Source organism: Arachis hypogaea, chromosome 11 (assembly GCF_003086295.3).
Source record: "Arachis hypogaea cultivar Tifrunner chromosome 11, arahy.Tifrunner.gnm2.J5K5, whole genome shotgun sequence".
NCBI lineage: Eukaryota > Viridiplantae > Streptophyta > Magnoliopsida > Fabales > Fabaceae > Arachis > Arachis hypogaea.
The window spans coordinates 87,552,734-87,565,026 of record NC_092046.1 but is presented as its reverse complement, the minus strand read 5'-3'; the positions used below and the strand labels follow the sequence as shown (position 1 = coordinate 87,565,026).

At 46.5% G+C, this 12,293-nt stretch overlaps 1 protein-coding gene across 3 annotated transcripts; it reads right to left on the bottom strand.

Moving 5' to 3' along the window:
- Window positions 1–484: 484 nt before the first annotated feature.
- LOC112722283 (uncharacterized) lies at window positions 485–4,285 on the bottom strand. Of its 3 annotated transcripts, none has more exons than XM_072207031.1 (2): window positions 2,156–4,285; window positions 485–1,372 (listed from the first exon to the last, which is right to left on the bottom strand). In XM_072207031.1, the coding sequence occupies exon 1, from the start codon at window positions 3,993–3,995 to the stop codon at window positions 2,199–2,201; it is 1,797 nt and encodes a 598-aa protein (XP_072063132.1). In that variant the 5' UTR covers window positions 3,996–4,285; the 3' UTR covers window positions 485–1,372; window positions 2,156–2,198. The 3 variants fall into 3 exon arrangements, with proteins under 3 accessions (XP_072063132.1, XP_025629056.1, XP_025629057.1); XM_025773271.3 differs by having other exon boundaries at window positions 485–1,052; XM_025773272.3 differs by having other exon boundaries at window positions 485–890.
- Between the last annotated feature and the right edge of the window lie 8,008 nt (window positions 4,286–12,293).

The window sequence follows — 12,293 nt, the reverse complement described above, 5'->3', positions numbered from 1 at the left end:
ACACTCCATAGTTACATCATGGCATACTTGGCTGAATTCAAAGTGAAAATGGGTGTGCAACGACTCATTTAAAACATATTTGCAGCAAATGGGAATTCATGGTGATCTACCCTCGTGTCATGTATTCATCAATCGCCTTCTATTTTGATATCTATGTTACAACCAACAAGATACAAACCCAAAGACTCGCATTAAATAAACAATTATAACACATTAGGTCGAACCAAGTTATCACACTACTCACACACGTTTGGTTTCATGAATCATGAGCATCATAACAACCTTCAAAGAGTATCTCAGTGACGGAAATACTGCACCTTACAACTGAAAACAGATTACTAGGATCCTACCGATGTTTATTCCTTGATTACAACTTAGCCAACTATAATTTGCTGCTTTTATTATTATTAATACTGTTACATATAAAGCCATAAACTAAAAATAAGATCCAAAATAATTCTAGCAGAAAATGCATCAACTGAAATAATGTCACAATTAAAACTTTGGATTAACTGATTAAAATGATATTCTTGTCAAAATATTCAACTTGCATGCGTTGGAGACACCTTTTCATGCACGAAAAAGTATGTGCAAGCTTAATTCATTACAATATAAGTAGATTTATTTACAAAGTTAATAATACTAGCAGGGAATTCTTACCAGGATAACTTCTGAATCGATGTCGATAGTAAGCTCATCATGTCCATAGAACTCTGCATGACTGCCACTCAATCCTTCCCAAACATTGGATTGCTGCTAGATGAATAGCGCCGAATATCCTCAGGTCAAGTAAAGTATGATCATTGACTATGTTGTACAAGTTAACATGGTGGGACACGATCTGGATCCGGATCTAAGTGTTCACGTATCTTGAGGCTTACTTCCTTCCGCTGCAAAAGCAATCTCATGTTTACCTCTGTCTGACATCAGGTATGCTTCCTCCAAATTCAACATATTTGTCCAAATATTTATCTAATCTATATATGTGGGGCAGAGCTGCAAACTTTGGAAACACATTTTGATCCACGAAAATTTTTGTTCATCCTCCAGTCCTATTGAATTTTATGAAGGTTTAAATGCAGTTAATAATACCAAGGAACTTAAACAGATATGGCAACTAGGATAAATTCTGAATCAAACTTTCTAGAAAGCGTGTCTATAGATCCTCTATAACTTTGATTGCTGCAACGCTTCTCAAATAGTAAGACTTCTTATTGAAGAATATCCCAACAGATCCTTAGGGCAACTGATATCATTAGTATTATTTCTCAGGTTATGCTGCTTCCAAACAATGTAAACTACTGATACTCCACCTCTAGTCACTAAATAATATAACAAAGAATGCATGCCTTCAGCTTAGTCATATATAATCCTGCACGGATTAAGATTCTATAAGGGTACCTTGAGCAATTGGAACATTTAGTCAGATCGATACAAGTACAAATGCAATTCGAAAAATTGAGAACTATCGAGCTACGTTACAAAGAATAAGAATTCTTTGCCCAGTGTATGCAGATGAAGACATTGGTTTACTATCTGAAAATGATGCTGTTAGATAAAAGCATCTGGTAAATATGTAAGTATAACAGAACCAACATGGACTGTTAGATGTAGGCATGTGGCATACTAGCATTAAAGAGGACGATGGTACGGCATAAACATTCAGGAAGGCGATAACCTCCGTGCGAGAAATGCATACTATACTGTTGTTCGATATGTAAACATACTTGTGCTTATTTTATTTAATTTAATTTAAAACGAATGACTATAGAGTATATAATATATACTTTGATATACATAACTAGAATAGCAAATATTGCCTTGAACATGTATATATTTTGAATTACAACACAAAAAGTAAAACATGACACAAGTTGATATCAAATTACTCGGTTGTGATATATAACAAGATGGAAAAGTTATTTAATGCTAGCGAATCTACTGAAAGTTCTTGTATACCATGTCCATGTGAATGAAACATTTCCATGCAAATCAATATATTTACTTGTCCTGTTATTAATACTTAGTATGATTCGTTTAGTTACTATCACATATAACAATGTTAAATTGACTTTTTTTCCCTTGGTATTTTCACAATGCTAGATAGATTAGTATTAAGTACAATATACTCTTACTTGTCATCTGAAGCACTTACAAGGACCAATTATTTTGATTAATACGAGTGGGGATTATAGCCCCTAGGACTGTCTGTGCAATTGAGCTCCCGGCTGATAAAGAGTGAGGTTGTGTATGGCTTTTGCGAAGAGATCCTTCTGATCAGGATGCTGAGCTAAAACAGGACGGGCTAGCTTCTCTAGAGTACACAAGGCGCGCTCTTGTTCAAGAACCTTACTATTGCCCACATTCAAAGCAAGATGACAAAGTAAAACAAGGCCATGCATATGCGCACGGTCATTGTTCTGCAGCAATCTCATCAGCTTAGGAACTCCATCAAGCTCAAGTATTGCCTTAGAATGATCAACACAGTTGTAGTTTTCGGAGCACGCAAACTTCCCCAAAGCAATAGCAGCCTCAATAGCCACATCCACATCTCTGTTACCAAGTTGAGCAACCAAAGGGCCAAGCACATGCGGAACCTTTCCAGGGAAGTTCCTGGCTAAGGAACCAATCGACTTAATTGCAGGAATCAGCAATGCCGGATGGTTCACTTCCTGAACCACTCTCAGAAGCTGATCCAAGACTGCTTTTGCGGCGGGAGCAGTAGACTTGAAGGCAGCCCTCCTAAGATCAGAATTTACCTCGGCCACCGCAGTAATCTCCATGACAGCCATGAGACAATTGAGCTGCAATTCTCCACTCTCAGACTCAATAATCTTAGCCAGACAAAGCAAACCTTTGGTCTCGGTGATTTTCTTGCTAGTCAGAAGACACCTTATGGAAAGCTTCCAAAGAGCCCTTGCACAACTCACCTTGACCTCGTTCCTCACCGCAGGGCTCTCAGCCTCCCTCTCCCTCTCCCTCCTATGCTGGCCCCCTCTGCTACTCCCATCCAAACTCCCTGAATTAGACGATTCCCCAATCGAAGATGACGACGACAAATTCACTACCAAAGAATGAATGCTAGCCCTCCCTGCCATGGGATCAGCAAGAACAGTATCTATAGACAACAACGACACAAGCGGCCTAGTCACATTGGCTCTCACAAAATCCTCCTGTGCACGAGGGTCCTGCTCAGCCATGGTGGCAACCAATTCAGCCACGGAGACACGAACCCTCATAGCAGCATCCCCAAGAACCTGAACAATAATGGGGACCCCAAGCGAGTCAACAATGAACCTAACAACCCTCTCTTGGTTCCTAGCAATACTAACAAGAGCATTAGCAGCAGCTACCTGAGCATCAGGGGAAGAACCTTCTTTAAGAAGCTTGAGCAACGGCGAAACCCCACCTTCATCCAAGATAATAAGCTTGTTCCGACCATTGTCTCTTGCAAGAGAACCAAGTTCCATTGCAGCTTCAGCACGGTCCTTTAGGGTTCCCAACTGGAGGGTATAGGTGTAGGTCCAAACCCAAGCGAGGATAGGGTCATTGCTTGCAATTGGAGGGAGAGAGAGGTTGGTACCTTTGGAATCGAAGATGCTGAGGAGCCAGAGCAAGTCCCCGTTAGAAGACTCTAGAAGGTTCCAGACCTTGCGGAAATCGGCGGTGGTGGTGATGGAGAAGACCTGGCGGAGGACGCCGCCGTTGCGGCGGCAGCGGCGTAGGAGGGCGAGAGTGCGGTCGAGGGTCTTGGAGACTTCGGCGACGATGCGGCGGATGGGACGCTCGTTGAGGGGTTGGGCAGTGGCGGCACGGACGACGGAGCGGAGGTTGTCGCAGAGGAGCTGAACCTTCTTGGCGAGTTCGGCGCAGTCGACTTTGGATGAGTCGGACTCCTGAGCGAGTTTGATGACTCGGTCGCCGAGCATGATGGGACCTGAAAGCTCTTCTTGAAGGGTCTTCTCTTCCTCCTGGTTAGGGTTTGGGTTTCCCATAACTAACTCACGAGAGAGAGAGAGAGAGAGAAGACCCGCCGGGGGAAGGGGCGGGGTGTAGTGCTATGTTAACTACTAGTTGTTAATTTGTGTTTGAAGAAGAAGGTAGTGGTCGTGGTGGAGTGTAGTGTAGTGCATAGTTATATGTGATCTTTTGTTTGGTGGTGGTGGTGCCGCTGCTCCTTCGTGGAATGTTGGTGGTGGAAGCCAGATTGACTGGTGTCTGATGATGAGGAAGAGAGTATCAAAAAATTGATAAAAGGGAGGATTTGACTAACAAAAATTATTATAATATCAATTAATTAAATGTAGATGATTTGATTAATATTAGGAAGATGTTCACATGTACCGTTGATATATATATTAAAATATGTAGATGGTGGAGATTTTGATAAATTTTGTAGAGTAAACTCCATTTTTCTAAGTGCATGGAGGAAAAGAGATGTGTTGATCCAGTATCTCATCTTATAAGAGGGAAAAAGACATTTTTGTGCTACTTGCTTGGCTAATGAATAATCACTGATGAGTCATGCGCTATTTTATTAAATAGAAGTCACAGCTTAGCTAAAATTTTAATGAATCCTTGACCTAAAATAAAATAGTAGATAAAATAGATGAAATTATAAATTAGATTAATACAACTTACAGTAATAATAATCAGAGAAAGGTATAATTTTTTTTTTATTTTTAAAATAGAACTTGTTAATAACTTTATATGTGTCATGCATTTTAAAAAAAATGAATATAGATAAATATTAGAGAATTATTTTAAAAAAATTATTAAATTCTTTTAATTTGTTAGGTTGCCGTAAAAAAATTTAACAAACTTAGTTTAGATATTTTTAATATTTTATAAGAAGTAAAAAATGTCTATAACAACTGAATTTGTTAATATAGAATTTAAGGCATATGAAATTATATTTTAAAATAAATAAATTATTCATTAATTATATTATAAAATTGAATAAATATGCCATTTGTTTTCAATATTTATGTTTACTTCCATATCATTTCAAGAATTTTGTTCAATTTTATTTTTTATTCTAAATATATTTTACTTATAACTTTAGAAATTGACAATACTAATAGAAAATTTAATAATATATCAATACTAACTTAATTTATTGTTTGGACACAAAAGAATTAGAGTTTATATAAAGTTAGCATCTAAAAATATAATTGAAACAATTTTAAAATATTAGATATAAAATTAATATTAGAGATACTACTTTTAAAGATAAAAAAATATGTTTATTATTAAGTTTATTTTAATTTTTTATATTATGATTGAATATCCTTAAAAAGCATGCATACCATCTTTGTAAAGACTAATCATTTATTATAGTATAACTTTTTATCGAAAATAAATATGAGAATATGATAAGTATCACATGCTTGTTTAGTAATTATATAAAAAACTGTTACGGCCTGGCCCAAATTCTCCACGGGTCGGCCCGACCCGGGCGTCACTCGACCCGGACGGTCACGAGTGAGGCGCCCGCAACCGACCCGGACACGCGTCCCAGCCAGCTCACCCGCAGCTGTAGGAGCACGTCCCGGAAAAATGGGCCTGCCTTTGTAGGGCCCACCCCTGACACAGGGAAAGGATTTACCCTTCCCCCAAGGTACGTCACATATCACATCACCCCCTTTTTTGCCTGTACACTTACTGACAAGAGCGTCGGAGTGTCTTTGCAGGTGACACCCCTCTTTTCACGGAGTGCTCGGGACCTCGCACACCCCTTGCCGGAAGTCCACGACCTGACGAGCCCCTACCATTTCCCAGGATTTCAACCCGAACCGTCCGGTAACCGACCAACCGAACATTGGCACCGTCTGTGGGGACTCGTTCATGGACTTCGTGCTAGTCCAAACTGGGACAGGCTGCGAGGCCGTGCCCGGAGGCGACGCCGCCGGGACAGAAACCCGGCAACATCCAAGGTCGCCTCCGAGGAACGCAGCATAGTCACACGAGGGACGCCCCTTTGGGGGGACTGGCGACAACCACACCAGAATAATGCAAGTGCTACGCCATAGAATGCAAGACTTGGAACGCCGGCTAGCAGATAGGGAACGCGACCAACACACCCCAGAACAGAGTCACTCCCGCTCTCGCTCCAGGAGTCGCTCCAGACGCACGCCTACCCCCCAAGATGAGTCCGAAAGCACCGGGGAGAGAGGGCGCGCGAGAAGACGTCATGACCCCGTCATTTACGCCAGACGTGAGAGGCGGCGTACCGCGAACAGCGGGGACGAGGGCACTCGTCGGGAGAACGACGGGAACACGGGGACCCGTAATAATGGGAGTGACCCAATTTCACCGTTCCATACTCGAGGTCCGGCTGCCAAAACACTTTGACAAGCCAACGGACATGAGGTACGATGGAACGCAAGACCCGCTGGAACACCTCACGGCCTTTGAGGCCAGGATGAACCTAGAGGGAGTGGGAGACGAGGTAAGGTGCCGCGCTTTCCCGGTCACCCTGGCGGGACCTGCAATACAGTGGTTCGATAACCTCCCGCAGGGCTTGGTAACCCGCTTCTCCAACATCAGCCATACCTTCCTGACTCAGTTCACGACCAGAATTGCCAAAGCCAAGCACCCGATCAATTTGCTGGGGGTGACCCAGAGAGCCGGGGAGCTGACCAGGAAATACCTAGATCGCTTCAATGACGAATGCTTAGAAATCGACGGGTTGACGGACTCGGTGGCGAGCTTGTGCTTGACGAACGGGCTCCTGAACGAGGACTTCAGGAAGCACCTTACCACAAAGCCAGTATGGACAATGCAGGAGATCCAATGCGTCGCTAAGGAGTATATTAACGATGAAGAAGTCAGCCGGGTCGTGGCTGCCAACAAACGGCAACCCCCTACAACCAAACCCGCCACTACGAGGGTGGAGAAAGACAAAAGGAACACGCCAGGGACGGCGGTCCAAGTAAGACGCCAAAGCCATTTTCCCGAGTAGGGAAATTCACCAACTACACCCCCCTCACGGCACCAATCATGGAAGTTTATCAACAGATAGCCGAGAAGGGGATACTGTCGAGACCCCGACCTCTGAAGGACAGAACGGGGGGAAACAAAAGCCTTTACTGCGAATATCACAAGGGATACGGGCACAAGACCCAAGACTGTTTCAACCTGAAGGATGCCCTGGAGCAAGCAATCAGGGACGGAAAGCTTGCCGAATTCTCCCACCTCATAAGGGAGCCGAGGAGACGGAATCGCGACCACGAGGGCGAGGACAGGCCCCGGGCGACAAGACGACGCTAAGAACCAGAGGGGGACGACCACGGTCTCACGGTGGTGAACGTGGTAACAGCGAGGAATTCCGCCCCGAGGTCAAGATCGGCACAGAAGAAAGATGCCAAAGTCTTGGCTGTCTCCTCCTCACCCGCGAGAAGTTCCCGGGGACTCCCATCCATCTCCTTCGGCCCCGAGGACCAATGGTTCGACGAGGTACCGGAAAGTCCCCCCATGGTCATCACGGCCAGAGTCAGAACCAGCCTCGTCAAACGGATCCTATTGGATACAGGGGCGGACTCGAACATCATGTTTCGCAACGTTTTTGATGCCTTGGGACTGCGTGATGCCGACCTAGCGACCCACCAGCACGGTGTGGTAGGGTTGGGTGACCACTTTATCAAGCCGGATGGGATCATCTCCCTCCCGACCTCCATGGGACAAGGACAGAGGCGAAGGACAGTAATGGCCGATTTTGTAGTCTTGCGAGACTCCACAGCCTACAACATCATCCTGGGGAGAAAAACCATCAACAACCTTGGGGCAGCGATTAGTACGAAGCTACTCGTAATGAAGTTTATTACTGATGACGGATCCGTAGGATCCATCAGAGGGGACTTGGAAACGGCAGTCGCTTGCGACCACGCTAGTCTCTCTCTCAGGAAAAAGTCCAAAGAAGCGTTAGGGGTTTTCTTTGCCGACCTAGATGCCAGAATAGACGACAAGCCCAAGCCCGAGCCAGAGGGGGACTTGGAAAAATTTAGGGTCGGTGATGGGGAGGAGAAGTTCACATTCATAAATAGGAATCTCCCCCATGAACTAAAGGAACCTTTGATGGAGATGATCAGAGTGAATGCCGATCTCTTCGCTTGGACGCCAGCCGACATGCCAGGGATAGACCCCCAGCTCATGTCACACTATCTGGCCGTCAAGCCGGAGGCTAAGCCAGTGGCCCAGAGGAGGAGGAAGATGTCACAGGAAAGGGCAGAGGAGGTGGCCAGGCAGACGGCCATCCTCCTTGAAGTAGGGTTCATCCGAGAACTGGACTACTCGACTTGGCTATTGAACGTGGTCTTGGTGAAAAAACACAATGGGAGGTGGAGAATGTGTGTAGACTATTCCGACCTCAACAAGGCATGTCCCAAGGACTGCTACCCTCTTCCCAACATTGACGCGCTCGTCGACGCAGCGGCGGGGTACCGATATCTGAGCTTCATGGACGCCTACTCTGGATACAATCAGATACCGATGCACCGACCCGACAAGGATAAAACAGCATTCATAACGCCGGGAGGGATTTACTGCTACAAGGTAATGCCATTTGGTCTGAAAAACGCTGGCGCCACGTACCAAAGACTGATGAACAAGATATTCAGCGAGCTCATAGACAAGACAGTAGAAGTCTACGTGGATGACATCCTCGCGAAAACCACACGGCCCGACGATCTCCTAAACGACCTGGGGGGCGTGTTCGCGTCCCTCCGGCAACACGGCATGAGGCTCAACCCGCTCAAATGCGCCTTTGCCATGGAGGCTGGGAAGTTCTTAGGGTTCATGATCACCCAAAGAGGAGTAGAAGCCAACTCTGAGAAGTGCCAAGCAATTCTCCAGATGAAGAGCCCGGGTTGTATCAAAGACGTCCAACGATTGGCAGGAAGGCTGACGGCATTATCCCGTTTCCTCGGCGCATCGGCAGCAAAAGCTCTGCCCTTTTTCAATCTGATGAAAAATGGGATAGCATTCGAATGGACCCCAGCGTGTGAGGAAGCATTCAACCACTTCATGGAAATCCTAGCAGCACCTCCGGTGCTCGGGAAGCCCAAGGCCGGAGAGCCACTCTACCTCTACCTGGCAGTAACAGAGGAAGCCCTTGCAGCAATGCTCGTACGAGAAGAAGGGAAGACTCAGCAACTGATTTACTTCGTAAGCAGAGCTCTACAAGGAGCAGAGCTGAGGTACAGTAAACTGGAAAAGCTGGCGCTGGCACTCCTAACCTCCTCCCGAAGGTTGAGGCAGTACTTCCAGGGCCATCGCATAGTCGTGAGAACGGACCAAGCAATTCGCCAAGTACTCCAAAAACCTGATTTGGCTGGAAGGATGATGACCTGGGCCATCGAGCTCTCCCAATACGACTTGCAGTATGAGCCCCGACATGCAATCAAGGCACAGGCGATGGCAGATTTCTTGGTAGAGATAACGGGTGACCCCCACGAGGAAACGGGCACACGGTGGAGGCTCCACGTAGACGGGGCCTCCAACCAGACGTCCGGGGGAGCCGAGGTCATCTTAGAGAGCCCGGCGGGAGTCATTTACGAGCAATCGACCAAGTTCGAATTTCCGGTGTCGAACAACCAAGCGGAATACGAAGCCCTCTTAGGTGGACTAACCCTAGCCCGAGAAGTCGGGGTAACAAGGCTGGAAGTGTGCAGCGATTCACAGGTCGTCACCTCGCAAGTAAACGGAAGCTATCAAGCCAGGGACCCCCTCCTGCAAAAGTATTTGGAAAAGGTTAGAGAATTAACCAGGCAGTTCCAAGAGGTCACGGTCCAACACGTTCCAAGAGAAAGGAACACACGGGTAGACCTCCTATCTAAATTAGCAAGCACGAAGCCGGGAGCTGGCAACCGGTCTCTCATTCAGGGCATGGTGAAGGAACCGACGGTTGCCCTCCATTTGATGGAGTCAAGCCCCTCCTGGCTGGACCCCATCATAAACTTCCTGGAACATGGCAAGCTTCCTGATGATGAGAAAGCGACCAAAATGTTGAGAAGGGAGGCTGCCAAATATGTAATCATACAAGGACAACTGTTCAAAAAGGGGCTCAGCCAACCCCTATTGAAGTGCTTACACCCCGACCAGACGGACTATGTACTTAGAGAAGTCCACGAGGGATGCTGCGGCCACCACATCGGGGGCAAAGCCCTAGCAAGGAAGCTCATCCGAGTTGGATATTACTGGCCATCAATCATGAGAGACTCCAAAGAATTTGTCAGAAAATGCGTAAAGTGTCAAGAAAACGCCAACTTCCACAAAGCGCCGGCTTCCGAGCTGAGCCTACTGACGTCTACACGACCTTTCGCCCAATGGGGAGTCGACCTCTTAGGGCCTTTTCTGGTTGGCCCGGGACAAGTTAAATATCTCATAGTCGCCATCGACTACTACACCAAATGGATAGAGGCTGAACCACTAGCCAGCATATCCTCATCCAATTGCAGGAAGTTCATGTGGAGACAGGTGATAACCCGTTTCGGTATCCCAGAGGTCGTCATTTCGGATAATGGGATGCAGTTCACTGATAAGAAGTTCACGGAATTCCTCACCGACCTGGGGATAAAACAAAAGTTTTCCTCAGTAGAACATCCCCAGACGAACGGACAAGTGAAGTCCGCAAACAAAGTCATCCTACTAGGCCTCAAGAAATGCTTAGACAACAAGAAAGGCGCATGGGCCGACGAGCTTGCTTCGGTCCTCTGGTCCTACCGGACAACCGAGCAAAGCTCCACCGGGGAAACCCCCTTTCTCCTAACGTACGGGGTCGACGCAGTGATACCCGTGGAAATTGGCGAACCGAGTCCACGGTTACTTCTCGCAGAAGTAGACGAAGCGGTGGAAAAGGACCTGGTGGAAGAGACAAGAGAGATGGCCCACTTGTCAGAAACAGCACTAAAACAAAGAATAGTGCTGCGCTATAACACTAAAGTCCTCAGGAGGGATTTTGAGGAAAGAGACCTCGTCCTGCGATGCAACGATGTCGATATACCGACCCCAGGAGAAGGAAAACTGGCGGCAAATTGGGAAGGTCCCTACAGAATCAAAGAAGTGCTCGGCAAAGGCGCCTACAAGCTGGAAAGACTCAACGGCAGAGAAATCCCAAGAACATGGAACGCAGGTAACCTGAGGAGGTTCTATTCATAGCTTGGGTGCACCGACCAAGCGGCCTGATAAGCTGGGTAGAGGTTCACTTTAATCAAATGTTAATTCCCAATTGTTTACTTTTGTCAAATGCCTACTGTGTTCATGAACTTGTCTAGCTAACGACTAATTCTTACTTGTCCAAATTCTTCCATCTATTATCTTCCAACGCGTACCCTGCGAGATCGTGCTCGTAAACGGCAACCCGGGATTGATCACCTCGGGAAGCCAACGGAACCCTAGCCATATCGAACGGCCGCGATAATAAGACCACAACGGTTTCAAAAATAAAACCACAGCGGTTTTAATCGGGTTACCAACACAAACAGCAAAACAGACACAAGCAATAGGTCCACCCCGAAAAGACGGTAACGAAAACAAAACACCAAGCAAGATAAACGATAATAATGATAATTCGACCAAGCGACCAATTAAGCATAAAGTTAAAAAGTCACAACGAAGTGTTCAACAAATCCACACCAAACCAAAGTTAGAAGAAATCATTTCTGAGGCATGTCAACAATCTTGCCGTCTTGGATCATTTTGAAGACCCCGATAGCCGACGTATCGAAGTCAGGGGCCACGACTTTCACTTGAGCCTTCAGAGCATCCTCAATCATGAAGATTGCGTTCTTCCCTTGCTCCTTGGTCGCCTTGTGCTTCCTCTTAAGCTCTTCGACCTCGACTTTGGCAGCCTTAGCCGACGAAATGGCCTGGTCGCGCTCCTTCTCTAAGGCCGCCACCCGACCTTGAGCGGCGTTCAGCTGGCTCTCCAGGGACATCTCCCGCTCGGCTAAATGGGCCACCGACTCATCGGAAGTCTTCAATTTCTCCTCGGCAGATGCCACCTTCTCCTCGGCAGCCTTGAGCTTCTCCCCTACCTCGGACAGCTGCCCCCGGAGCGACTCGACTTGAACTTTAAAGTCGTTATTGGCCTGGGCAGAGGATTCAAGTCTCCTTCGAAGCGCCTGCATCCCCGACAACTCGAACTCGGCTTTTCGAGCTATCACAGCCCCACAGAGCGTAGTACAATACATCCACCTCGCCTGACGCGCCAAATCGGTACCATGGAAGTGGTCCTCCGTGTCAGGGATCAGCTGGGAGTCGATGAATTTCGTAGCATCAAAATTTTGTTCCAT